The 27,919-nt window shown below is 51.5% G+C and overlaps 1 protein-coding gene across 4 annotated transcripts in view; it reads left to right on the top strand.

Moving 5' to 3' along the window:
* Window positions 1–27,379, top strand: part of DVL3 (dishevelled segment polarity protein 3) — a 33,862-nt gene extending 6,483 nt beyond the window's left edge. The window contains exons 2-17 of one of the 4 annotated variants that reach the window (XM_053985920.1): window positions 15,195–15,264; window positions 18,662–18,783; window positions 19,174–19,280; window positions 19,849–19,984; window positions 20,249–20,342; window positions 20,721–20,790; window positions 21,069–21,208; window positions 21,407–21,483; window positions 21,976–22,043; window positions 22,404–22,454; window positions 22,576–22,725; window positions 23,487–23,618; window positions 23,848–24,015; window positions 24,631–24,843; window positions 25,144–25,542; window positions 25,996–27,379. In XM_053985920.1, coding sequence (XP_053841895.1) covers window positions 15,195–15,264; window positions 18,662–18,783; window positions 19,174–19,280; window positions 19,849–19,984; window positions 20,249–20,342; window positions 20,721–20,790; window positions 21,069–21,208; window positions 21,407–21,483; window positions 21,976–22,043; window positions 22,404–22,454; window positions 22,576–22,725; window positions 23,487–23,618; window positions 23,848–24,015; window positions 24,631–24,843; window positions 25,144–25,542; window positions 25,996–26,027 — 2,029 coding nt within the window. In that variant the 3' untranslated portion in view covers window positions 26,028–27,379. Of the gene's footprint in view, window positions 1–15,194; window positions 15,265–18,661; window positions 18,784–19,173; window positions 19,281–19,848; window positions 19,985–20,248; window positions 20,343–20,720; window positions 20,791–21,068; window positions 21,209–21,406; window positions 21,484–21,975; window positions 22,044–22,403; window positions 22,455–22,575; window positions 22,726–23,486; window positions 23,619–23,847; window positions 24,016–24,630; window positions 24,844–25,143 lie in introns of all 4 variants that reach the window. The other 3 variants (XM_053985922.1, XM_053985921.1, XM_053985923.1) reach the window with 3 other exon arrangements.
* The last annotated feature ends 540 nt before the right edge of the window (window positions 27,380–27,919 follow it).

Here is a 27,919-nt window from a genome sequence, read left to right as displayed (position 1 = left end):
ATGTGTCCTGTGCAAACAATGAAGCTTTACAACAGCTATTGAACTAGTTTGCAGCCAGAACTGGTCAGAATTTTTTTTTTTGACTGAATGTATTTTCTCCCAAAATATGGTGTCATGTTGAAGCCAGCATTTTTCTTGGAGAGGCATTGTTTTCAGTTATGTGTTTGATGGGAATGTTTCTTAATTTTAAGCCTCTTTTGTCATTTCTGAAAAAAAAGAAAGGTCAAGAAACCTTTACTCAGGCATGTGAATGCAGCTGTTTTGGTGCAGTTCAGTGTTCTGAAATCATCTGGAGGACTCTGGTCCTCCAAATTCCAGCACAGAGCAAAAACCTACCTTGATGTCTCAGAAATTGCTGCAAAGTAAATCACTGTGCCCTGGCTGTGGTACAGCTGTGCTCCAGCATGGTTCAGCCTTGGAGGTCATGGCAAAACGCCATAAAAAATGGCTCATAAACCACCATAATTTGGGTCACAACCTGAGCATTTTTTGTTGTTATGGTGTGATAGTTGTGGCCCCACTGCTAATTTTTCTGATTCCGGCTGAGATACATCTTTTTTCTAAAGTGAACTCTAGAATTTCATCTAGAACTTTGCCATTCCCAAATCCTAGACATTGGCTCACCCACAAGGTGGGTACTGGGTCTTCTGGGTGGTAGTGTAAGCAGTGATGTTCCTTCCTACATGGCTGCAGCGAGAGCAGGATGTTGCTGGGGAGGCTGCGTTTCATAATGGACTCTGAGAAGGGAGATGCTGGCATGCAGGGGTGGAGGTAGATGGTCCATGAGCCCAAGGTCACTGTGCTTGGAGGACTGAACTTTCAGTAAGTCCCTCTTCTCCATCATGCTCCTGGCCTCTTTCTCCTGTGATTTCTTCACCTGGTCTCCGAGCAGGTGTGAATTCTTCAATGGCTGCCACCCATTGCTGTGCACGTGGGGATGCTCAGGAAAGAAACGTCTGTGAATGCAAGCAAAGAAAATCTGGTTTCCCCTGCAGCTTTTCTGCTGCACACATGGGTTTGGCTTCAGTCCTCTGTCAGGGTGGGCATCAGGCCCTTCATCTAGACTTGAAAGCTTTCTGTGTAGAGGTGTAGGGAGCATAGTTGAAATTCCTGAAGTCCTTTTTGAGTTCAGTGTACTTAAAGGGGTGGGAAGCCTCTTCCATGTCTCATGGCAGTTGCTGAACTGTTCTGAGCTGAGGGTACGTGCTGTAATGAATTGCTACTCCTCCGCCCTTGACTGCACCCAAATAGGTAGAACAATGTTGTGGTTTAAGATATTTGATATGTGAAAAAGCCCATGAAGAGGAGCTGGGCTTGCAGAGCACAGCAGATACTGAGTCTGCAGGAAATTGCCCTCATGTTGCACCAGCTTTGCATCGTGTTGCACATCTGATGAAGCAGCAGTCAGGGGCTGTGTGTTTTTGGTGTTTCCTATTGATTTCCTCCTCTCTCCATCCCCTGTTTGTTATTCAGAGCCTGCCCTTCTGACCTGTGCTGGATGGATTGTTGTTTTCCAGAAGGGGGATGTGGCACCACGTGGCTATGTTACTGTTTGTCCCGCTGGTGCTGGCTTGTTAGGCAGCAGCTGGCAAGTTAAGTAAAACTTAATCCTGCTGGTAGCTGCTGTTGGAAATTTTTGGACCAAATCCTTTTGTAAAGACTTTTTGGAAGGCGTTTCAATAAGGTACAAATAGGGGAATTAGTCTAATCTCTGTGACTTTGTCTGCTTTGTCCATGTGCTTATCTGTGTAATGCCATGGTGGCCTTAGGAGAGAGTGTGAGCTTTTGGGCTGTGGTCTCTGAGGACTGCATTAGCTTGCAGAGCTGAAGCATTAGTGTTTCCCTGAGCCCCAAAGCTCTTGGTTTCACTTGTTTCCATTACTATGTTGTTACTACTGTAGCACTAATATTAAACCCATCCAGGAATGGGCTGGAACTCTCGGGAGGCTTTGGCAGGCAGAGATGCCTGGCGCTGACCTTCCTGTGCTGTGTAATTCTGTATCACAGTGGAGGGTTGGGACTGTTGTGGTTGTTGTATCAGTTATTTATTAAAGGTGACATGCCAGAGGCGTTGTTTTTTCAGTCACAGCTAGCTATGGAAGGTAGCAGAAGCAGCATTTGGGTACCCTATTCCACTAAATCCTTTGTGGTGATTATCTCCTCACTGGGGTATTTGTCCTTGTGTCTTGTTGGCTAAAATTTGTTAGGATGTTAGAGCTGGAGGAAAAGAGGGTGCAGCGTGAGCAGTGACTGAGTTGCTGCAGTGGGAGTCTGTCCTTCAGGTCCTGGCTGAAGACAGAAGCTGAAGTGGGAAAGGCTTCCTTACATGACTTGGAGGAAAGCTCTGTTTCTGGGAGAGCTGTCACTGGCTGCTGTGTGGGAAGGTCTTTCCTCTGCTGGTTTTTGACCTGCCCCTAGGGTTTGGAGAGGAATTTATTTGCTACGTGGCCCCTCTGATCGCTGGCAGCTGTCTCTGTGATAGTCTGGGAGTTCTGGGTCTGGGTAACAGAGTTTGTGGAGTTTTCCTTGTTTGCTGGTGGCTACAGGCTGGTTCTGCAGACACCGAGAGTCTGCCAGAGGGGTCTGTGTTTCAGGAGCTTTGGCTCTGCATGGATTATTATAGCAGGGAAGCTGGTGTTAGCACAGTAACCTGCCCCTGCCTGGGCTTCAACTCTTTCCCTCAACATTACTCTCTGACTGCCTGCTCATGGTCTTTTTGTGTCTCATGACCTGCGAGCAAATAGGTTGTCCCCTGTACACTGCATTCTGCTGTTGTTGACAGCCACAGCAGTGTCAGCAGCAGGTGACAACCTTGACTTGGTGGCCTGATGCCATCAGGGCAGGGAGAAAGTTGCTGTAGTGCCGATGGCTGTTGCCTGGTTGGCCCCAGGGAGCAGCAGCTTCTCAAACTGAAGCTTTTTTCAGAAGCTGTGATGGATATGCAAACTCCATACTTGTGTTTGCATACAGCTAACCAGCTGTCCCAGTTCATTCAGCCCTGCCTAGCTCAACCAGTATGTTAGTGCCATTCACACAGAGACTGCCTGTGGGCCCAGGTGGGGCTGTCCCATACTGGAAGTCCATACAGGGCCTCAATGCATGAAGTCTTGCTCTTGCACTGTGTTCCTTTGAGTTTTCATACTATTTTCTGTGGCTCTGAGAGGGGTGGATATTCATGGTTCTGGCTGCACAGCTGAGTCCCTTATGGCAAACCTGCCTTAGACCTAGAGCTGGTAGATGCACCTTTAGGTCTAAAAGGGGGTCCTCTGAGGTGGATTTTTCTTCTAGATTAAAAATGTGTTGTTTCAGCTCCAGCCAAAAAGTTAGCCTTGGGGAAACTCTTTAAGACTATTCCTTGTCTAGTCATCCTGGAAGTGTCAGGGGACTTTGAGGATGTCAACATCTGCAGCAGTTTAGGGTAAGCTCGGTTTCCTTGGGGCAGTTCCAAACTAACACAAGGTGTGTAACATCTCTGGCAGTGTGCATGATGTTGGAGCTGGGTCTGACTTAGCTGTGCCATGTAGAAGGGTTTGTAGATGTGAGGTGGGGACTGTGTCTGGCCATGTTGACTGTAGGGTCCGGTTGTGCTCCTGGTTGATCAACACGTGGTGTTGGTACTAAGTGTTTGTGGTCACTCTACATGTAGCTTACAGGAGAGATGTTTCAAGGGAGCTTGCTGTCAGTATTGCAGATAATTAGGAAGCTCAAAATCAGAGTGCAGTAATAACATGTGATGAGTATTTCTGGACTGCTTTGGGAATAGCTAATGTGTAGAATGACCAGTTCAACACAGTTACCTAGCTCATGGGATATTTACAGACTTGTAGACAGGTTGTGCACCCTTCCCCTGCGCTCTTCTGTCCTTGAAGGACCTAGGAGTTGGCAGTTGTGGCTTTGAGACCCTCCACAACAGAAACAATCCATGACCTGTGATGGTGATTTCTGGAGGTCAATGGCCATTACCCAACCTTTGGTGCAGTTGTCAGAGACAGCTGGTGGAAGGTTTTGCATGGTATGTGACAGGGTCAGGTCTAGGAGTTCACAGTGTCAAAGAAAAGCAGCAGTTGGACCTGGTGCTACAGTGATCCAAAACACTGTCCTCTTCTAAACTGAGGGGAAGCATACCCTCTTGTTGAAAAGGAAGATGGTTCCTGGTGTAGAGGTGAGTCTTGGTAGGACCTGAACTGAATTCTGTACATGGCAACTGTGAAGACTTTTAATTTACAGTATTGTATTGGGTCCTGTATGGCTTTCATCTGCTTTCTGGACCTCTAGTTGAGAAAGTTGTGTGCCAGCATGATTGATTTGGTTGGGACTTGAGCACCTTTCTTGTCTCTTTCTTCCAGCAGTTGAACAGTGTTTTCATGCTTGCTGGGTTGTTGGCTGGAGGGCAAGCCTGGCTGGCCTGGTAAAGGATGCTTGGTAGGTTACTTGTTGTATTCAAGGGTTTGGCCCTGTGTCTTGAACAGAGCTTGGTAAATAAGACTGGTGTTAGTGAAATTGATGAAGTATATTAAAGGCTACTAAAATGTGCTCTATTTGCTGGTTTTTTTTATACAGGGAATTTTTTGTACCACCCACTGCATGACACTGTCAAAAGCAGATGAGGAAGAAAAACAATTAAGTGTCCCTGGCCTAGCAATGTTTAGAAAAATTTCTTATGAGTGTTCAGACCCCTCATGCTCTTTTCTGCCTCCTGCATTTTAGGACCAGAGGGTTGTAGTATGAGTGCTTGCCCATTTTTCAGAGTACTGCCATAGCTTGTGATCTGGGACAAAGTTCTGTCTTTGCCACCATGCAGCTGTTGTGACTCTTCTTTGCGTGAGTCCTTTTCATTGTCTTTGGCAAATGTTTTGTGGTGAAAGTTTGTTGTGAGCTTTATTAACAGCCTGTTTGTTTTAATGGGGGTTCTCTGTATGTCTTACAGACCCAGTTAGCAGAGCTGTTGCTGATGGCAGCCCAGCTGGATGTGCAGAGTAGGTGCAGCCATCTACAGCCTGTCATGCTTCAAGACCCCTTCCCATCGGGTAGGAGGTTGAGTCGGTTTCCTGGGGAGACTCTTGCAAAATTGTTTATGCAAGGAGAGAGTAATGTGAGCTGGTCAGTGTCTTGAGGAAGGACACATGTGGAGGCTGCTTTGTCATCTCCTCGTGGAGATCTGTCATTAAATTCAATTAATTATTAACATGATGGGGGGAAATTAACCTTGCTCCTCTTCTCCACAGACATCTGCCTTGGTCTGTGTGGTCCCAGATCTACTCTGGAGGTATCTGGCTGGCAGAAGGGTGCTCCTAGAGCATAGGGCTGGTGCTGGGCAGGGCTGTTGTGCTGGCAGCCCATGATGAGGAGGTGCTGGTGAGCAGACTGCTCTGTGCCTCCCCAGGTGTGGAAGTCCAAGCTTTCAGACTTTGTTTCCCACCCTCCCCCTCTTCCCAATTCCCCCTCTTCTCCTCTCCTTGGTCTCCTGCTGAGTTGATGCTTTTCCAGGAATGAGCTGTACTGCTGGCCCAGCACATTCCACAGCAGCAGCGCTTTCTTGGCAGGAGCCTCACTTGCTGTTGGAAAAAGCAGGACTGACTTGGTGTCCCTCAGCTGAGGGCCAGAAAAGGAAGGCCTGGTCTTGCATTCCTCATGGTGCATGCAGAGCCTTCACAGGCATCACTGCCTTCTCCCTTGGTTGTGATGTATGTGCAAGCCTCACCCTGTCCCCCCAGCAGCCCTTGGGGCTCTTTACAGCTCCTTACAGTTGTCTTAACCAGTGTGAAGTCCCTGAACATTGCAGGGGAGGCTGTTGCTTTTCTAGCCAGCCTAGAAAGGGGGGAGTGACTTCTCGCTCATGGGGAGTTGCAAGGCACTCCCTGTGGGGCCCAAACACCTCATTCACAAGCTTCTTGATAAGCTGGTGTTGTCCTTTGCGTTTTGTAACCAGCAGTAGCCAGATAAACCCTTTGTCCACCTCTGCACTATTTTCACCTTTCTCCCTTTCCCTCTGTCAGCAGGAAGTGGTGTTTTGCAGCTCTGCCTTGTGGGCTCTTCCTGTTGTCTGTGTCCAGATGGAGCTAAGTGTCACAGCAGACCAAGCCTCCTTCCCCCGGTGCGCTTGCTGTCTCGCATTAGTGTGAACCACAGCAACCACATCAGGATTTTACCCTCATACACATCTATGTCTCATACACATCTCTGACTGGGGCCTCTTTGGGCCTGTTTCCTTTCCCACCCTGAATACAAGCCCAGCTTTTGGCCACTGTTACTGTGTGTGTGGAATTGTCTCCATTCCCTAAAGGTCATTTCTGCAGATGTTTAACCTCAAATCTTTTTTTCTCGCAGTGAGTCCGTGCACTTGTCTTGTATCTTTGTGTTGTGTTGTATCTTTATGCAAGCTTTTAGTTACTGAGGAGCTGAAATTGAGCTAGCAGCATGAAGAACCTGACTTGGCTTCTGCTGGAAGTTCCCGTTTGTCCTGATTTCCAATTCAAAGAGACTGAAAGTGTCACTGAACCTTCGGGGGCCTGCAGAATGCTCTCTTTGATGATGTCTGTAAATGGTCTTCCGGAGGAGGTTGGAAGCATCGCTTGGGCAGGGCGGGATTAATTAGCGTGGAGGTGCCTCCTGCAGTCCCCGTGCAGCTTCCTGCTGCTGCTTGGGCTCGGTCGGTGGAGGACAGGCCTGTTGGGCTTGTTTGCAGAGCAGGGCTGCAGCCAGATGGTCACTCTGGGATCAAGGTGGGAGGGGCTGCCAGGGCTCTCTGTGTTCAACGAGAAATCACTCTGTAGCTTTGCTTTGATAACTGCTGCTCTTGGGCAGGCCTCTGAGCCTGGGTGGCTCCTTCCTAAATGCCATTCCTTTTCCTAGTCTTTGGACTAGGTGAACAGGAGGTCTGATCTCTGTCATCTCCCACACAGTGATACCTGTAGGACTTGAGCACAGGTCCAACTGGAGCCAAGTGTTGCCCACACTTAGGGGCTCTGCTTGTCCTGGTGTTTGTCCGGTGGAGTGATTGCAAATGTGTTGATGAGGGCTTCTCAGGGAAAACAGTTGGCATCTTGGATGTCTGTTCAGCCCTTGCCTGACTGACCATGGGGGGAGAGTACAGAAAGCTGGGGATGGTGCATGAAGAGGCTGTGCGGGCAGCAGAAGTGAACACGATTGAAGGAGGCTCTAGGCCCATAGCGGGGGGAACTGGGACTAAATGATCTGTAAAGTCCTTTCCAACTCAAACCATTCTCTAAAAACGAAAGAGCCTGCTCTTGAGGAGTGCAGGTAGTAGCTTGAAATGGAATGACCTTTGAGGACTTGTTGTGATGCTCCCTGGACTTGTTAGGAAGGCAGGGGTGGCCATTCCTGCACAAGTGCAGAGTTGTGTTACTGTTTTGGTGGTAGGACAGCTGCTAACACATGATTTGTGCTTCTTGAGTCTTGAAAAGCACACCAGGTATGCAAAGGAGTTCGTGTTCACATGGGGTGCAGGAACAGACAGGACAGCAGGTCTGAGAATGAAACCATTGACAAATCTGTGTTTCCCTGTTTACCTTGTGCTGCATCATAGAGGAGCAGTGCAGAACACCCTGTCTGGGGACTTGGAAGGGGAATTAAATGTGAGAGTGACAGTCTGTTTATGGTCAGAGAGCCCTTCTCACCCCAGTGTAATGCAATTTGTACTCCTCTTCTTTGCACAGGAGGTGAAAATACAGTTAGGGAGACCAAGGAGTGCATTGGCTTAGAGAGGCAGACAGCTCAAATCCTCTAATCCTGTTTGATTCATCCTGTTTGCCTGCAAAGCCCGAGGTCTCGCCGATACACATGTGATCACTGCCATGTGTATTCTTTGGTTGGATCTCTAGTTCTTGGGTGAATTGTATCCCCTTGGGAAATACACGTATCATATCTGGGCTTAATCTAATAGGCACATATTTCCCAACTGAAATCCCAACACTCATAGAGAATTGCCCTGTCCAGTTTTCTAATCTGGTGAAATGGCTGCAGAGCTCATCCCTGTGGCTTCAGCAGAAGAGATGAGGATTTTGCTCTAGAGCCAGGAGCTGCTCATATTTGGGTAGTAAAACATGAAGGTGCTTCCTTTTGCTATGCAACATTATTAATCTATACAATCAATTGGAAGCAAGACATCCCTGCCCTAAGGGGAGTGTACTAGAGGTCTTGAAAATGAGAAAATGAGATCACATTTCTAGTATGTAAATCCCTGAAGCTTTTGCTGTTGGGTAGAAGTGTTTCCTGATGGTGTTTTTTTTTTTTTTTGTGTGTGTTTTTTTTTTGTTTTGTTTTGTTGTTTTTTTTTTTTTTTTTTTTTTTTGTTTGTTTGTTTGTTTGTTTGTTTTTTCCTATGTGAGCTGTAGGAGATGGGGGCTGTTGAGGTTACAGGAATGACCAACCTAATTGTGCACTTCTGGAATGTTGTAAGAGAAGATTGTTTATAATTTAATTTCTGGGCTTTGCACTGTTGGAAAGAACGTTGCTGCTCTGTAAAGGTTTTTCTTCTTAACAATTTAGGAACATCTTCTTTCATCTGCTCCTACTAACTTTGCATCTTTTCAGTATGAAATTGTCATTGCTCAGTTGTCTTCTCAATCTTGCACGTCCCCTATTTTTCATCCTGGCCATCAAGCTCTCCAACATGCTTGAGAGGTCCCCAACCCTACCTCCCTTCTTGGTACTGACCCCTCTGATGCCAGATCCAGCTTTTGTGTTTGCCACCATGTCTGTGATTTCTTCTCTCTGAGTATCCTCCACGCTGCAAGCCCTTAGATAGGCAAGTTGGGGGACAGGACTGCCAGAAACAAGCAGTAATCGCTGCTGAGCTCCAAGCTTGCCTCCAAATCTGAGGTTCAAATCGTGTGGAAGCCTTTGTCCGTGCCTCTTGGATTTCTTCTCTTGCTGGGCTTGTATTACTCCATCAGAGTTCTTCGCAGGGACCTCGCTCTGGCTAGCGGATGCTGCTCAGGAGAGACCAGAGCTGGCTGAAGCTAGAAACTCGCTTGTATCCACAGCCTCAGCCAGGCTGGAGGCCACCGAGGGGAAACGAGGAGGCTGGAGCAGAGCAGCTGCGCTGGCGATGTGTGCGCAGCCGGGGTCTGACACGGCGCAGCCGTCTCCGCGGCTTGGGGTTTATGGCCTCCTTTCTCTCCTGTGCACGCTCTCTTGTTCCCCACCTTCCCTTCATTCCTAGGACATGACTCTGTGATATAAAATACCCTCTAATTTCCTGAGCCAGGCTGGAACTCCCCGGAGAAGGCAGCGTCTGCCTGCCTGTCCCTCACCCGCCTCTGCATCCATATTCCAGGCTGCCAGCTGCTCCCGCCGGCAAGGCAGTGGGAGGGAAACTGGGAGCATGGCACCTTCCCAGACCGTGGGGAGAAGGTCTGCTGGCTCCAAAGGAGGAGCTGATGGGGAGGGTAGGGATGGAGCCAGGGTGGGAGCTGGGTTTCCTTTGCTTCCCTCCCTGCTGCCGGGGTTGTCCCTTCCCCTCCCCCAGCTGCATGGGAGCAGATGTGCTGCTTGTGTCAGCCCTGGCAGCCCCCTCCGCACACCCCAGCCGGGCTCCTGCGCAGCCAGAGCCTCATCCCCTCCTCCTCTTCTTCCTCCTCCTCCTCCCCCCGGCTTGGCCCCGTGTCACTGGGGATGGCGGTGGAATCATCCGCCCACTCGGCCTGCCTCCCCTGTAACCCTCCCTCCTTCCTCCCTCCCGCAGGTCTCTTTGTTGGAAAATTCAAGGCAGATGAGTGCCGGGGAGCGCTGGGCCTGCGTGCTAGGCGCTGAGCTGCAGCTTGGCCTCGGCATGTCTGCTGGCCCCAGGATGGGAAGGGGGCCGGAGAGTGCCCGGCTGCAGGGCAATTCTCTGGGCAGGGCAGCAGCACCGAGGGTCCTGGACTTGCACTCGCGTGGGCAAGGCTCCGGTTGCTTCCACATGAAAGGTTTTTTTCCTGGCCACCATTCTTAGCCTTGTCTTGTACCGAGCCCCCAGCAGGACGTTGGAGCATTCAAAACCTGACAGTAAACTCAAATCAGTCTCTCTGAAATCAGCATTAGGCAGATGTTTTCCCTGGGCTCTGGGAAAAGGAAAGGCTTGGTGAGAACCAGAGAGTCTGAACTCTTTCTGGGTCTGCTCTTTCAGGAATCCCGGGCTCAGACCCAATCAGGTGGGGGCTGTTCACAGCACATTCAGAGGATGGCTTTCCCTGCCAGCACATCCGCGGGACAGTTTCATCTCATGGCTGCCTCCCCATTCAAGCGCGGAGCAGAAACGTGGCACTGCTCACAGCTCCCCCAGAGGCTGCTCGCTCGGTGGCTTCTGACGTGTGAACCTGTGGTCGTGTCCGTGCGAGAAGTGTGACTGGAAGAGTGGTGAGAGGTGGGAGGAGGAAGGCTGCAGCTAGGGCTGAGGCTGGAAAGGAATGGAGGAGGAAGGCTGCAGTTCAGGCTGAGGCTGGAAAGGAATGCAGGGCATGAATAGCTGGGATGGTGTGAGGGGTGACAGATGTGAGCAGCACCGCAGAGATATTCCTGCTTGGCATGTGCCTGACTCCAGCACTATCAGTTTTTGCTCTGTAGAGACTACATATATAATCCATTGTGCTCTGGCATCTGGGTGATAAATAGTGATAAATAACGTAGTGACTGGGGAAGGAGGGAGAAAACTGCTCTGGGGTGGAGCTGACCCCTGGGATGTCTGGGGCAGCCGCAGGGTAATAAGAGTGAGGAGGGACCAGCTCTCAGGACAGAGGGAGCTTGTTCTCCATCAGGCATTGCAGCTGAGGCTGAATGGGCGGGTCTTGGGGTTGGTTTCCTCTGTCCCCACTGAATGTGGAATAGTTGACTTGTGCTGAGCAGTTGGTCACCTTGACCCAACAAATATATCACCCTGTCCCTTCACCCATAGGCAGGGCTCTGTGTCCCTGAGCAGGCAGCATGTAGCACTGAAAATTGGCTCTGCCTGAAGTTCTCTCTAGGAATTGGATGCAGTCCAGGCTGCTGGCGACAGTATGAATGGATGCTAGTGCAGCCAGGGCAGGGTGTGTGTGTGTGTGCACTTGGAAGTGAGAAGACAACAACTTGCCTGCATTGGAAAGGGCTGGTGTGGGCACCAAAGAGGGTGGGTCCCAAGGGGATTGCCTGTATTTGACATTCATCTGGGCTGCAGGGGCTTTGGGCAGAGGCTGGCACAGAACATGCTGAAGGAGCGTTAAACTATCAGGGTTTTAATCCATCGTCACTGCTCCTTTCCTGCTTTTCCTGCTTCTCCATCTGTGCAAAAGGAATTAACACACATCCTGGGAGTGGATTAGACTGCTCAAACCATGACCTCCTCATCTGTGCCTTCTGGGGATGGGTAGTCTTTGTGCAGTCCCTTTGCTGGCTCTCCAGTTTTGTCAGGGATTGTGAGTGCCAGCTGCCAGCAAAGGCCTGGCGGCGTGCTGCCTTTCACCCCGTGGGACAGCCCTTTGCTGAGCGTGTGTGACACCGGTGCAACCAGTGGGGCTGGCGGGGTGGAGCGGGCCTGCTCCCCAGGTCTAGGCTTCTAGCACTGTTCATTTGCCTTCTGCTGATGCCTTGTGAGTGTTGGCAAGCCTTGTGTCCTGTTTTCAGGGACAGTTGGGGTAGCTGTTGGCACACCACAGAGCACAGCCAGGAGCCCAGAGCGCCTGTTTCTCCAAGCCCCAGCGTGCTGCGACTTGATGGCACTCTGGGGCAATGGGCCACAACTCTGTGCCCCACCTTTGCATCCTCTTTGATTCCCCGTGAGTTGGGGACTGGCTTCGGGACCTTTCAGAGCTGTTGATAGAATTCCACTTCTGAGTAGTGTTAGATACTTATATACTTATTACTTTTAATACATAATTTCTCTTAGTTTCACATTCTTTACTTGTTTTTTTTTTTCTTTTTTGTTGGACTTTCTCCCTACCCCCATAATTTATTCACTATCTAGTTACTTCATGTTTTAAGCATAATATGTGTCAAGCTACCTTAAATATAGGTTGGAAGGGGGAACATATTATCACAAACTAATTGTAATATATCTTTGTATTAAATAAGAGTGCTTTAAATGTTGTCATTGGATAGAAAAGCAAATGAGCTTGTTAAAGCCTATTTTGGTATTTGATTTATCAAAGATAGTAGTAATTGACTCTTCTGAATTTGTAAGTTGTTTCGGTTGCAGATTGTGTGGAAAAAGTATTTAGGGGTCCAGTGATACTTATAATTAAAAAAAAAACAACAACTTTCTCAGAAGAAAACTGATTTTTTTTCCTACTGGGGAAAAAATAAAGTTCTTCTTTCACTGTGAAGGCTGATAATAATGAAGCTGTTTGTGTAATGCAGGGACATGACATGACATTATGGCACAACTATAAAGCTTGAAGTGATGTTGAAATATTATGTATGTAATTAAAAAGCAACAGTATCATTTAGCAGGCAGCATGTTTAATGTATTTCACTTTCATCTATTAGAAATCTCTGGCATAGTTTGTGATTCTTTCAGATCATTATAAAGAGGCTTAAATTATGTATTTCTTTAGAAAAAAGCAAACTGGTGGAAATATGTCTACTGGAAATACAGTACAGTAGAAACAGTCTGGGAAGTCGCTGGAGTGTGTGGAAGAACTTCCTGATACAGTGGGTGAGGGAGCCAGCTGGGGAAGGCATGCACTGGACTTGTTTGTGAACAGAGAAGAGCTGGTGGGTGATGTGATGGCTGGAGGCCGCCTTGTGCACACCAACCACAACATGATAAGAGTTTTAGATTCTCAGAGAAGTAAGGAGGAGGATCAGCAGAACTGCCACCTTGGACTTGCAGAGGGCAGACTTTGGCCTGATTGGGGGCTTGGTTGACAGAGTATCTTGAGAGGCAGTCCTGAAGGGCAAAGGAGCCCAAGAAGGCTGGATATTCTTCAAGACAGAAATCTAAAAGATGCAGGAGCAGGCCGTCCCTATGTGCTTGAAAGACAAACCAGCGGGGAAGAAGAATGGCCTGGCTTAGCAGGGAACTTTGGCTCAAACTCAAGAAAAAATAAAATATTTTATCTTTGGGAGAATGGGAGGCAACTTAGGAGTGCTACGAGGATGTTGTGAGGTTTTGCAGGAAGAGCTAGAAGGGCCAAAGCCCAAGTGGAACTTGCCTGGCTACTCCTGTTAAAGACAATTAAAATGTTTTTACAAATAATGTCAGTAACAAAAGGAGGGCTAAGGAGAATGTCCATCCTTTATTGGATGTGGGGGCACACAGTGACAAAAGGTGAGGAAATGGCTGGGGTGCTTGATGTCTTCTTTGCCTCAGTCTTTAATAGCAAGATCAGCTGTTCTCAGGGTGCCCAGCCCTCTGAGCTGTGAGACAGGGACAGGGAGCAGAACGAAGCCCATGTAATCCAAGAGGAAATGGTCAGCAACCTGCTTAAACACACAAAAGTCTACGGGGTCAGATGGGATCCACCCAAAGATACTGAGGGAGCTGGTGGAAGTGCTTACTGAGTCACTCTGTCATTTACCAGCAGTCCTGGTCAACCAGGGAGGTCCCAGGTGACTGGAGGTTGGCAAATGTGATGTGCATCTACAAGGAGGGCTAGAAAGAGTATCCAAGGGAATTACATGCCTGTCAACCCAACCTCAGTGCCAGGGAAGGTAATGGGACAGATTATCTTGAGTGCCATCATGGGGCATGTACAGAACAGCCAGGCAATCAGACCCAGCTGGCATGGGTTTTGGAAAGGCAGGTCCTGCTTGACCAGCCTGATCTCCTGTGACAGTGTGGCACAGTTAGTGGATGAAGGAAATGCTGTGGTTGTTATCTACCTGGGCTTTAGTAAAGCCTTTGACACTATTTCCCACAGCATTCTCCAGGAGAAACTGGCTGCTCATGGCTTGGACAAGTGCACTGTTCCCTGTGTAGAAAATTGGATGGTTGGGCTCAGGAGGTTGTCAGGAGTGGAGGTACATCCATTGGCTACTCACAGTGGTGTTCTCCAGGGCTCAGTACTGGGGCCAGTCCTGTTTAATATCTTTATCAATGATCTGGTCATGAGGATTGAGGGCACACTCAGTTCACAGATGACTAAGTTGGGTGGGAGTGTTGATGTGCTGGAGGGTAGGACGGCTCTGTAGAGAGATCTGGACAGTCTGGATTGACAGGCCAAGGCCAGTTGCATGAGGTTTGACAAGGCAAGTGCTCGGTCCTGCACCTGGGTCACAACCCCACACAGCTCTGCAGGGTGGGGGAAGGCAGCCTGGAAAGCTGCCTGATGGGAAAGGACCTGCAGGTGCTAGTTGACAGTGGCTGAACATGAGGCAGCGTGTGCTCAGGTGGCCAAGAAAGTCAATGGCATTGTGGGTTGCGTCAGCAGTAGTGTGCACAGCAGGACCAGGACAGTGACTGTCCCTTGTACTTGGGACTGGTGAGGTCACACCTTGAATCCTGTGCTCAGTTTAGGGCCCCTCTCTACAAGACAGACATTGAGGTGCTGGAGCATGTTTAGAAAAGGGCAACAGAACTGGGGAAGGGTCTGGAGCACAAGTCCTGTGAGGAGCAGCTGAGGGAGCTGGTTGTGTTTCGTCTGGAAAAAAGGAGGTTCAGGGTGGACCTTCTCACTCTCTACAACTCCCTGAAAGGAGGCTGTATCCAGGTGGGGATTGGTCTCTTAGGAAGCAACAGGACAAGATGAAATTGCCTCAAGTTGTGCCAGGGGAGGTTTAGATTGGACATTAGGAACATTTCTTCACCAAAAGGGTCGAGCACTGAAACAGGCTGCCTAGGGGAGTGATGGAGTCATCATTCCTGAAGGTAATTAAAAGTTGTGTAGATGTGGCACTTGGGGACATGGTTTGGTGGTGGCCTTGGCAGTGCTTGGGTAATGGTTGGACTTGATGATCTTAAAGGTCTTTTCCAACCTAAATGATTCTATGATTCTATGATATGCACCTGAATTTTACTTTTACTGATTAAAATGTGATCTGAGGGATGAAACAGCTGTATGCACATAGAAAGGCTATTCTGTCTTTGGCTCCTCTTCAGGCTGCCAGTCATGGCTGTGGGCATAGGAACCTGTGGCCTAGCAGCAGGAGAGAGCTGCCAGTCCTCTCCTGCTCCATCCCCAAAGATGCCTGGTGCTGTATGCAAATACAAATCTGGGAGTCTCCTTTTCCTTTGAAGTCTTGAACCCAGCTCTGACTGCCTCCTCTCCCCTCTGCAGGGTGGTGAAAGAAGAGATCTCGGATGACAATGCCAAGCTTCCCTGCTTCAACGGCCGGGTGGTGTCGTGGGTAAGCAAGCCCCTTGCTTCGGTGTCTCTCAGCCTGTTTGTGCCCTCTCTGAAAAACACTGTTTGGATGTGGGGTGCCAAGTAAGGCACAGGGGCTGCTCAGTACTGTTGGTGTGCTGGCTGCTCATGAAGCTGATGAGGTGGATGCCCATACTCCAGTCCCTCAGCTGGACGTGGGAGCTCTGTGATGCTGGGTCCACTGTGCCAGGGAAGATGTGGGATATCGCTATGAAGAGCTCCTGGTGACTGATGCCTAGCAGAGATCATGGTCGTGGCCTATCCACAGCATAACCCCTGTGCCCCTATGGCAGGGTCAGCTCTTCCAAGGAAAGTCTCGCTCCAATGACTGGTGCAAAAGGCTTAAGTGACTTTAGTGCTGGTGAAGCGGACTGGATTTGACTGCCCTGAAGACTAAAGGTACTGCCTGGGCAGCTGCAGGACAAGCTTTTCCCTCAGTACCATGCAATGCATATGCTCTGCTCCCTGCTTGCTTGCTTCCCTCTGTCCCCACGGGGACCCTCTGTTAGTGGGGTGAGAGTCTCCACAGCACATCATCCAGTTTTCCCTCTGCTGAGCTGCAGTTTGTGCTGATGAGGGTGTGGGGATCTACACCAAGACTCAAGTGCCTTTTTCCAGAGGCCTCTGAACGGTAAAAATCCTCAGCAAATCAGGCCAGGTCACACCTAATTCTGCTTCTATCCCTGCACCAAACAGTGACGGGGCAGGCAGGCACCCCACTGCCGACACAGCTGCCGCTGGAATTCCAGCCCGGGGAGCAGGGTGCAGGCTGGAGCAGGGAGGAAAGGCTGTGCTGGGCTCCGGCACAAAGAGCTGGGGCCGGACGCCTGCCGTCCTCCCTCTAGCGGTTATCCAGGGCCTTCAGAAATCAGCCTGTGTCCGGCTCTCGGCCACCACACATTCCTCTGCATCCATCCCGCTGCTGCTGCATCTGCCCCAAGATGTCCCACCACCCCACCCTTTCCAGCTGCTTTTTGCTTTCACCTGCCCTATGGGGAGTCCCAAAGTCTCTAAATCCATTCCAGTGCTCCTTTTTTATCTGGTGTGCTTTTCTTTCTGATCCATATGTCCATATAGCTGCTGGCTTTCCTTGTAGGAGCTCTTTGGTTGTTCAGTGTGTGAGTGGCACAGATCTGGTGTGGGTCTGTCTGGTGTGACCACCATGCTGCTGCTCTGCTGGGCTGGATCCTTGCAGGGAACTTGTGCCCAGAGTGAGCATCACTACCAGCTCTTGTGCATGAAGGGTAATGTCAGTCCCAGAGGTCTTTGTGCACCTGATGATCCCTTTTACTACCACTGCTGAGAGTCTCCTAGTCCATGGGTGGTTTGGGGGCTGAGAGGGGAGCACTTGCTTTGCTGCTTCCAACTGACAGGCTGGAATGATGCTATTTTTGGAACTCAGTACTAATTTTAGCAACGGGGAAAGACAGAGGCTTGAATCCAAGTGAGTATTTTCTGACAGTGTAAGAGGCAGGAAAAGTGCAGGATGGTTATCAGAACCTTCCTGGGAGGAAATCCCAGCCTTGGGAGTGTTAGAGGAAGATAGCATCAATCCCGCCTGCTTGGAACACCCCCTCCACCCTCCTCACTGCTGTTTGACAGCTGCCTGTGGCTAGTTCCCTCTGTCCAGATCTATTTGCTTGATGTTGCCTTGAGATTTTCAAGCATAAAGTGTTATAAGACTTTTCCCTAGGCAATGCTTGCCACTTTCAGCATCTTTTCTACTCTGCACTCCTGGGCAGTGGCTACCAGAATAGGGATGTGGCCCTTAGGGAGGGGGATGTATCCTGGGAAGACAAGTCACCAGGAAGGTGCCAGGAGCAGAGCCAGGCATGTGCCTTGGGATTGCTGGAGGGAGAGAAGCTGACCTGAGTGTGAGATGAGCTGGTTAGACAGTTGTGAGAGCAGGAGCCATTGGGCTTGTCCTGGGGCCTGTGGGACGGGCTCTGCAGCTTTTGACACCTGAGGCTGCTCTCTGCCCTGTCTGCTGCCTTGGCTCTGGCTTTTTCAAGGCTGCCCTGTCTTCCTTGTCCCAGCTACATCCCTGTCTTTGTTTCCAATATTTCTGGCAGTAGACCTCTCATCTGCTATGCTAACGATAATCTTGTGGGGTCTATATCCCCCTTATGAGGGTTTCCCCAGTTCCTGAAGGTGGGCAGGGCACAGCTCTTTCATCAGCGATGCTGGGAAGCACTCAAGACCTGTATAAATGGGCTGTGCTTCTATCATCTGAGTTGGTATCTGCTCTTGGCTCCATGCAGATGTGGTTCCCTCACCAGCAAGCAGTAGTGATGCCTCTGCATTTACACTGGGTATTATGGTTTGGACAGCAGCTATCAGCTTTTTTCCAGCCTATGTTTCATATTTTGTCTATCCTGAGCAACAATGGGTATTCCTCACGTCTGTTAGATCCTTTCTGAGCCCTGTCACCTCTGCTCTGGAGGTCCTGACTGCTTCTGTCAAGGAAGAGGCTTTTTGTTGCTTTCTTGCCTGACCCTATTGGGATTAGCCCAGTTCATTACAGCTTGAAAGTAAGGGAGAGTGCAAATCTGGACAGGGAACAATACTGGGGAGCAGCTCATTTGGGCTGTCCTCTGTTTCATTCCACTGGCAAGCCCATGGCCCGTGGGAGAGTCTCCAGCTCATTCCCTGAGCCCTGAAATTGATGGTTTATTATTATAGAGCCAGAATGCTGGTGTCTTGGTGTGCCTGGGCTGCCCCACAGCATGGCTGGTATAAAGAGGTTTAACCCTTTCTTGAATTTCTGCACTGGGGAATCCATTGAGCATCCCAGAGATTGGCTGAAGGTTGTGCTCAAGCCAATAAGCTGAACACAACATGAAAGTTTGTGAAGTACATATGGAAGCCAGTCTGTTTCAAGAGTCTATTTCAAAGCCAGTCTTGGCCCTGAGCTCTGTTATGCCCAGCTTCTGAGGGTTGTGAAGGTGAAAGTCCTGCTGGGTCCCACAGCTTGAAGGCAGAAGTGTAGAGGCTGTTAGAGCTGAGGAAAGGAATGACTCATAACTGTCTTTTCCAGTAGGAGAACTGGGGGAATCCAGTCCCTGCTGCAGGATGTGTGCTAAAGGTTACCTGAGTGTGTGGTGTGGGTGTTCAGGTGATGTTAGAGTGTCCAAGCACAGCTGTCACCCACCCGGGCTTCACTGCTGGGTCAGGAATTCCTGAGCCACAAATAGCCAGTGTCTGGGAAGGCCGTGGGGGGAAATGTTGCTACATGCTTGGCCTGTTCCATACCTGCTCCTGGGCATCTGCTGTTGTCAATGGCCAGAAATGAGATCCTGGGCCAGGCAGGCTTTTGGCCAGCTCCTTTGGCCACTCTTATAAATGTTTTCTCAGTTTCCTTTTCTGTTTCATCCCTCCAGCTGGTGTCTGCAGAGGGTTCCCATTCAGATGCTGGCTCGGTCTGTGCCGATAACCAGACAGAGCTGCCACCCTCCATGGAGCGCACAGGAGGAATTGGAGACTCCAGGCCCCCTTCTTTCCAGTAAGTTACATGGATGTCTGTTCTGGTTTCCAAGGGCCACATGGTGCATTTGCTGTAATCCAGACCAGTATCCCAGGCCAGGCTGGGACACTCTTACCCAAGTTGTCAGGGATGACAGCCAGCAAGAGGGGAGGAGAGTGGGGCTGGGAGCCGATTTGAAGTGGAGCTGCACTATTCAACAGACAAGGACATGCTGAAAATACTGCAGGGAAAGAGCCAGCACAGCATCCCCAGTCCTTTGTCCTGCACTTGTAGGTGTGCTGTGGTTGTTCCTGTCCCTCAAGGAGACAGCTGATGGCTGGAACCTTGTGTTGGTCAGGACAGAGGTAGAGAGAGCCTAGTCAAGTTGTTCTCTGTTGAACATATTTGTTTGCTTTTATCTCATCACAGCCCTAACACTGGGGGGAGTCGGGAAAACTTGGACAATGAGACAGAGACAGACTCAGTGGTCTCATCACAGAGGGAACGACCTCGTCGGACAGATGGGCCTGAGCATGGTGAGTGCTGGTAACATGGTGAGAGCTCTGCAAAGGCATGGCTGGGGCATGGCTGGCAGCGCCAGCTCCAGACTTGGGGCAGCTTTCTCTGCTCTGCAGAACCTTCCCAGCTCAAAAGGGCTATTCTGTAGCTTTTAGAAGGGCCATAGCCTCACAGTGGAGGTAGGAGCTAACACCTGTGTTACATCAGAGCTTGGTGTTGAACCCTTTGGGGTCAAGGGAGATCTCCTTTAGAAGCCCCAAGAGCCGGAGACAGCTTTGCCTCTGTCTTCTTAGAAGAGTGAGCTTTAGCCTTGGCACTAGTGCTGCTTCTTGCTCTACCAAGGAAACAGCTGCAAGTCTTCCACAAGTTTAGCAGCATTGTCCCTACTGGCCCATCAGCCTCTTCCTATCCCGTAGTGATAGAAGAGGTATCCCATAGGAGATGGATCTGAGCCCAGGGTAGACTGAGAGTTATTTGGCACTAGATGGGATTGACTGATGGCCAGGTTTGTTCTGAGGAGGTTGCCATGAGCCCTGCACAGGGGAAGGGTTTGTCTCAAGCCCACCGAGCCTTGTCTTTTCACAGCACCCAGGGTGAATGGGACAGTGAAGGGAGAGCGGCGCCGAGACCTGGGTGGGTACGAGAGCTCCTCCACGCTCATGAGCAGCGAGCTGGAGACCACCAGCTTCTTCGATTCAGATGAAGATGACTCCACCAGCAGGTAGGAGCACTTGAGTCTTGAGGAAACACTAATTTCCCCCTGACTCTCAGAAGAGAGAGATGCCTTTTGTAGGGCACAGTAGTCCTGGGCTCAGACTTGCTTCCGTCTCACCCAGCAGATCCATCTGCAATTGTCTGTCCCCCATGTGCATGTTCTCCGCTCTGCCCCTGCAGTCTTCTATTCCCTTTGCCATTTCCATGGCTCTCTTGCTGCCAGAGCCACCACTATGGCAGCAGAAGAGCTGACTCTTGCTTTTGCCTGCAGGTTTAGCAGTTCAACAGAGCAAAGCAGTGCTTCCCGTTTAATGAGGAGGCACAAGCGACGCCGGAGGAAACAGAAGGCTCCACGCATTGAGCGGGTACCCAGGGAGAGGGGCTGGGTATCCTGGGAGGGGCAGTGCAGGCCAGGGTGGGCTCACAGGGATTCAGCTGGTTTTGCTGTGGGCATGGCTTCAGATGAGTGTCCAAGTACTGAGATTTCAAAAAGTGCTGTGAACCTTTTCCAAGCCAATGTAGCCTCAAGAGCTGGGACCACAGGCCTTGTCCTGGCTGTAGAGAGCTCATAAAGACCATGGTTGTTCTTTAGCTCTGCAAAACTCCCAGCATAAGACTGGAGTTGTGGGTGGTGGCTGTGGTGCCACAAGGAGGGGCAGGAAGAAAAGGACAAGTGGAGGAAGCTAGGGCTGGGAATGTTACTGAGGCACAGGAGGACATCTCATGTTTTGCTTACGTTGCAGTCCTCGTCCTTCAGCAGCATCACAGACTCCACCATGTCCCTGAACATCATCACGGTCACGCTGAATATGGGTGAGTGGGAGGTGTGCATGGAGCCTGCAGTCCTTCCAGAGCGAGACTGGGTCGTGGAGAGGGGTAAAAGAACATGTGGGGGAGGAGTGAGGAGATGGATTCTGTAGGAGATTGGCTTCTCTTGAAGAAATTGTCTCTCAAGAGTTTGTGTGTCCCAGGACATTTCTCTGGGACAGGGGTGCAAATCACCACCATTAGGATGTGGTTTTACTGAGGTTAGGTCTGCTTGTGCTTGATGCTTTGGGGTGACTTACTTCTTTCTCTTTCCATCCTTGCAGAGAAATACAACTTTCTGGGCATTTCTATTGTGGGACAGAGCAATGAGCGTGGGGATGGAGGCATTTATATTGGCTCTATCATGAAGGGAGGTGCTGTGGCAGCTGATGGCAGGATTGAGCCAGGAGACATGCTCTTGCAGGTACTTCACACCCACATATCTCCATCTTTGGGCCTGGGAAAGCAGTTAAGAAAAGACCCAGAAACCTCCCTGAGAACTTTGGCAGGCTAAACCCAGGAAGCTGTGCTTGGAAGAGGGAAGCTGAGTCACTGCTGAGCTGAATGGGGAGTTCAGCCTCTGGTCACATCTCTGGGACTCACCTCTTTGTGTTGTTTGTAGGTAAATGACATCAACTTTGAGAACATGAGCAACGATGATGCTGTGCGGGTGCTGAGGGAGATCGTGCACAAGCCGGGGTGAGTACTTGAGTTGTTCCTTCCATCCAGGGACATCTGCACAGCTTGTGCTTGGAGTGTGTGAGTTGTATCTTCCAGCCACCTCTGCCAATGCCTCTGCAGCTCAGAACTTAGGGTTTTGGTGTTGCTTTGATTCCTGGGTTTTCATGTCCAATGCAAGAATTGCAGGGAATTGGGGTCTGTGCTCCTTTTCTGTGGGGATGCCATGTTGCTGCTCATTGCAGGGCAATGGAACTAGATGACCTTTAAAGATCCTTTCCAAAACAAACTTTGCTGTGATTCTCTGATTCTATTTGGGTCATCAGCAACCCTTAGCAGGGTCACATCATTTTGTTCATGTCACTAGGAAACCCAAAGCTAGAGGGGGAACAAAGTCACTTTACTAGCAGCTTCTCCCTGTCTCCCAGGAGAGAGCTGGCACACAGCATCCACTCATCATGCAGGGGTTTGTGTTACTCTGCTCTGGCTCTAACTCTCACCTTTTTGTTGCAGGCCCATCACCCTGACAGTGGCCAAGTGCTGGGACCCCAGTCCGCGGGGCTGCTTCTCGTTACCCAGGAGTAAGTGGATAGCTGACCCACCCTTAGCACTGGTGCCCAGCTCATGTGAGAGCCCTGCCTTAAGCACTTACTTGGTTGTTGTCTTGTTCCTCCCCTATGTGTGTGACTCCATGGGGCACTGAATTGGGGTTTGATGGGGTTTCAGCTCTCCTTTTAGGAGGCTGCTATGTCCTATTCCCAAACCAAAATGCCCATAAGCCCAGCCCTTCTTCCCACATCACGCTGGGGACGCGTTTCACTGGGGCAGGGAGGTCACTTGCTTGGGGCGCCAGAGGAAAGAGAAACCCCCCCTTAAGCCATAGGGGGATCTCTCCCTCTGGACCTCTCCTGCTGACCCTCCCTCTCTTCTTTCTCTCCCAGTTGCGCCCCAGCGGATCTGGGCTGGGCCAGACTCTCCATGCTCCGATCCGGGTGAGTCCCGGCAAATACTGGGGATGGAATGGGCTGTGCTGAATCCCTGTCCCTCCCCAGAGGTTGTTTTGATGAGGTGATAATTTCTTACAATTACTGACTGACTCTTTCTTCATTGCAGGTGAGCCCATCCGGCCCATCGACCCGGCAGCCTGGGTGTCTCACACGGCAGCGATGACTGGCACCTACCCAGCGTACGGTATGAGTCCATCCATGAGCACAATCACTTCCACCAGCTCCTCCATCACCAGCTCCATCCCAGAGACCGAACGTAAGTCCTTGTGCCTCCGTGCTGCACCCACTGCACGGCCTCCTCACCTTCACTATGCTGTGAAGGGAGCAATACATCTGCCTGGGGACAGCTGGGGTGGGCCTGATCTGCCCTGCCAAGGGACTGGGAGGGCAGTAGCTCTCGCTGGGCTGGCACTTTGATCAGTGCGAGTTCTGCCTGGGAGAATTAATACTATGTTTTTAAGCCTTCTGTGTGAGGAGAGTAGAGGAGCCTGGCTGCAATCAGGAGCTGTGGCAGGTGTAGAGGAAAGGCTCAGACCAGTCAGGGGAGTCAGGGGTTGGTTGCTGAGAATGTGGAGCCAGAGAGATTCAGCATGTCCCCGGAGCAATTGAGAGCTCCTCCCAGACAGCAGAAGGAGGAGGCAGCTGAGAGCAAAGAGCCTTGTGGTGGGGCAGGGTCCTGCTGAGCACAAGCTTCTTGGTTGCTTTCTGAAGGTTTGGGATGATTTGGTATATAGAGCCCTGAAGCAAGGGTCTGGAGAGCTTGGGTGAGGCAACAAGCCAAGAGTTTGTTGTAAGTTTGTGAGCCCTCTTGCCTGGGCTTTGCCCAAGAGGAAACTGCTGACATGTGAAGGATAACATGGGAAGGCTGGAAGGGGGGGTTACACAGTGTGTACCCTGAGGCTGTCTGAGATGTATTGTTCCCTGGCCCATTCCTCCCGTGTGTGATGCTTCCATGTGGCCCTCTTGTCTCTTCTGTTCTCTCTCACCTCTGCCTACCTTCCTTCATCCACACCACAGGCCTCGATGACTTTCACCTGTCCATCCACAGTGACATGGCCACCATTGTCAAAGCCATGGCCTCACCAGAGTCAGGCCTCGAGGTGCGTGACCGCATGTGGCTGAAGATCACCATCCCCAATGCCTTCATTGGTAAGAGACCGTGCTGCCTGCAGCAGAGGCAGGGACTGGGGAGTGGGTGGCCTGTTTTCAGGCAGATGTCCAAGGGAGCATCTCTGTCACCATAAACAAACTGCTGGCTAGGCAAGAGTCACGAATTGAACCTTTTGACCCACTTTGCCTTTGCTCCAGTGTGGCTCACTGCCTCAAGGGCCACCATCTTCCTCTCTCTTGCCAAACTTAACTCTATATTTGATGGCAGGTTCGGATGTGGTAGATTGGCTCTATCACCATGTGGAGGGCTTTACAGACCGCCGTGAGTCCCGCAAATATGCCAGCAATCTGCTGAAGGCTGGCTACATCCGACACACTGTGAACAAGATCACCTTCTCGGAGCAGTGCTATTACATCTTCGGGGACCTCTGTGGAAGTATGGCTCTTGGCGTGGGTGGGAGGGAGAGGATGGAGGGTTAGTGGTCCTGCAAAGCCCTGCTGACACTGTGGGGACACACCTACAGCCACTGCCATCAGGCTGGGCCCCTTGTTCTACAGACTCTGTTAAGGGAGTGATGAAGAATATCCCAGCTCCCTTGTCCTGCTGCTGAGGTAGTGAAGTTGGAAAGCAGCAGGTTACTGTTACCTACTATGTGATCTTTTCTCCTGGGCAGTCATAGCAGAGTCTTAGTCTTTACTGACTGTCTCCAGGCTCTGAATTTCAATGCTGGCAAGGGGTTAGTGCTCAGGCAACTGGGTTCTGCTCAGATAAGATGGGGGAAGGAATTACAGGGTGAGCTGTAGCTCTGATGTGGTCCTTTCCCACCAGTCTGGTCTCTGTATTAGAGTGGCAGCTTGGACTCCCACAGCCTGGCACTTGTTCAGCCAGGAAGCCCAAATGGTGGCATTGACTAACAGAGAGAGTGCCAACTTCTTGTGTCTCTTTGCATATCCTGTCCTTGTTCATCAGCAAGTGTGGACAGAAAACTGCTTCACCACACATGTTTTTTTTTTCTGCTTGGATTAACCCCTGTTCTCTGCTTTCTTGCAGACATGGCTAATCTGTCTCTTCATGATCATGACGGCTCCAGTGGTGCCTCTGATCAGGACACTTTGGCTCCGCTCCCCCACCCAGGAGCCGCACCCTGGCCTATGGCCTTCCCGTATCAGTATCCACCGCCTCATCCATACAACCCCCATCCCGGCTTCCCTGACCCAGGCTACAGCTATGGAGGGGGCAGTGCAGGCAGTCAGCACAGTGAAGGTAAGTGAAAAAGACTAAAATATGCCTGTAGGTGGGCAGATGTCCTGTTCAGTACAGGGCAGCAGCAGGAAAAGGCTGCTTAGGCAAGGCCCTTTGTGGGGGAAGCCAGGGTAGAAGCCATCTCAGAAGGGTCGTGGGACTCGCTGCTGAAGGGAGACTGAGAGCACAGACTGTGCTGGGGCCTGGCTGTGCCAGAGCATGCTGCAGTCCTCCCTTGGCTAGAGGAGAATCCATGCGTCCTTTCTGGCTTGTCCGAGCTGGAAAGCAACAGCGCCTAACCTTGCCTCATGTGCTTCACAGGGAGCCGGAGCAGCGGTTCCAATCGCAGTGGCAGCGAGAGGAGGAAGGAGAGAGAGAAGACCGGGGAGTCGAAGTCAGGCGGCAGCGGGAGCGAGTCGGACCACACCACGAGGAGCAGCATGCGGCGCGAGCGTGCGGCCAGCGAGCGCTCGGTGCCGGCCAGCCAGCACAGCCAACGCAGCCAGCACTCCCTGGCTCACAGCATCCGCAGCCACCACAGCCAGCAGTCGTACGGCCCGCCCGGCCTCCCCCCTCTCTTCAGCCCCCCCATGTTGCTGATGCCTCCACCGCCGTCAGCCATGGGGCCCCCCGGGGCGCCGCCGGGCCGTGACCTGGCCTCTGTGCCCCCTGAACTGACAGCCAGTAGACAGTCCTTCCGAATGGCCATGGGCAACCCCAGTGAGTTCTTTGTGGATGTAATGTGAAGCGCCCGTCCCCTGTCTGTCTGCTGTCCCTCCTTCCCCCTTCTATCCCTGTCGTTTGTTTCCTAGGACCAGCCCTGGCTTCACCCCTTGTTTTTTGGGGTTTTTTTTTTGTTTCTTTTTTTTTTTGTCTTGATAACGAAAAGAAAAAAGGGAAAAAAAATAATAAATGGAACTAAACCTTGATTCTAATCCCTCCTCGAGTGGGGTGGACAGGCCTGGCAGGCCTGCTGGGTGCTGTCAGCCCATCCCGCCACCAGACTTGTGTATTTCCGATGGTAATTCCCTCCTGCCATCCTCTCTAACCCCATTAATCCGCATCCGTCCCAGCACCCTGTGCTGCTTGCCCGTGTGTCACTGCTGCCTCAGTCCTTTCACCCTAAACATCTCTTCTTTCTTTTCACCCTTTTGTGTTTCTTCTATCAAGCAGCAAAGAATTACGGGGTGTTTGACTTTCTCTGAGCCTGCCGCCCATGGGGGGGAGAGCTGGAGCATGGCGTGGCCCGACAGCAGGACACGGAGCTCCAGGGGCGCTGGGCACGCATGGCGCTGAAGATGGCTTCTTTCCTCCCCCTCGTGGAAGATGCCCTGCCCTTCCCACAGCCCTGAGAGGGGAGCAGGGACCAGCCTTATATATGTATTTTAAATCCCGTTGTAGTTGCCTTCTGGCTAATGCATGAATGTTCCAGGGCTTCAGTGCCTCCAGGGAGTGGAGAGATGCTGCCACTTCCCTCTTGCCTCCCTTCTCTTGCCCACATATTGGGCCAGGTCCAAGCCTGACACTGACCCATGGCAGGACCCTCTTCACCTTGGCCAGGTCTCAGGGCTGGGGCTGTGATTGCCCAGAGAGGCAATGATTGCCTGTGCACAGTCTCTTGCGTGACTCAGTGCCCTACGCCTGCCCTGGGGTTCTTTGGGGAGATTTAAGGGCAGAGCTCTGCTCCTTCCATCCTGCTCTTTGCCCTCCTGCCTGCAATGTGCTGCTGCCTGTCCTGTTTGTAGGGGCTGTCCCGTGCCTGGGGCTGGCAGTGGCAGCTGTGGCCTTCTCCCTCCTGCTGTCGCGCTGCTGCTCAGCTATGTGGTACCTTCAGGGGCCTGGACTAAGTTAGAAGGCGAGGGCGGGGCACAACTTTCATGCTTTGGAGAAACGTGGAGGTCCCCTGTATTTGCCCTCTGAAGGGCCTGAGTCTGTCTTCTCCTCTGCCCACTGCTGCTGGCCTAGCTGCTGGGAGGGACAAACCTCTGGGACAGCCCCACTCCCTCTGGGCTGTGAGCGAACTCTCCAGGGCTGAGACTGCAGCCTGAACCATGGCCTCTGGGCTCAGTGCCCACAGGTGCGCTGGGACAGTGCTCCCTGCCTTTCTTCCTTCCACTTCTGGGTACTCGGAGATGTGCCTGGGGCTGGGGCAGCCCTTTCCCCATGCCCAGGGCCAAGCACGGTACAGTATGGACACGCTCAACCCTGCTGCTGTTGGTGCTGGCGCCCCGGCGCCCTCTCCTCCTGCCACGCCGTGGCTTTCTCCACAAGCGTTGCCTCCTTCGCTCTTTCTTGTGTTCACAGTTTTTATACGATGGAGTTGAATTGTATTTTGCTCCCTGGGAGTCTGCATTGCCCCTGCAGCCCCCCTGCCAGCTCTCACACACCATTGGTTCATCTCCCTGACTCCCCAAAGCCTCTCCTTAGCCCGCTGGAGTCAGACTGTCCCCAGTAGCCTCCCTGGCCACTGTGCACTCCTTGCCCTGCCCTACCCACTGGGTTTTATAAAAACAACACCAATCTCCTTGTTTTTATTTATAAACATAGTTTTATTGGACTCCTGGCTTGTGTCGTTCATTTATTCTAAAACCCCAGCCTTCTCCATCCTCCTGCCTTTTGCTCTAAGGCAAGATCCCAGCAGGACGAGGGCACCCTGTGTCAGCGTGCCAGCTGTCATCTCTCGGGATGCCGAGGGCGGCCGCGGGCTGAGTTTCTCCGGAGCAGGGCCTGGGCGGGGGCTCTCGGGGTTCCCTGGGTCCCCGTTTACAGCAGCAGCACTGCGGGGAGAACCAGGGGCCAGTCCGACCGCGGGCACTGGCCCTTGGCGCAGCAGTGCGGGGCGGGGGAGCGGGGATGCCAGGGCGCGAGGCCAGCGGGAGCCACCAGCCCTCTGGAAGGGCGCGGCGACCTCAGGACCTCGCAGGGCGAGCGCGGCCTCCTCCCGGGCGCACCCCCGGCCCAGCCGCTCGCTGAGCGCAGCCGCCGTGCTGTCCTCGCCCCGCCACAGACTACAACTCCCAGTACGCCCTGCGCGGCAATGTAATTCCCGCCCCCGCCGCGCTGCCCCCCAACCCCGCGGAGGCGCATGCGCAGTGGC

This window comes from Vidua macroura, chromosome 10 (assembly GCF_024509145.1).
Source record: "Vidua macroura isolate BioBank_ID:100142 chromosome 10, ASM2450914v1, whole genome shotgun sequence".
Classification (NCBI taxonomy): domain Eukaryota; kingdom Metazoa; phylum Chordata; class Aves; order Passeriformes; family Viduidae; genus Vidua; species Vidua macroura.
This window is presented reverse-complemented; position numbering and strand designations above follow the sequence as displayed.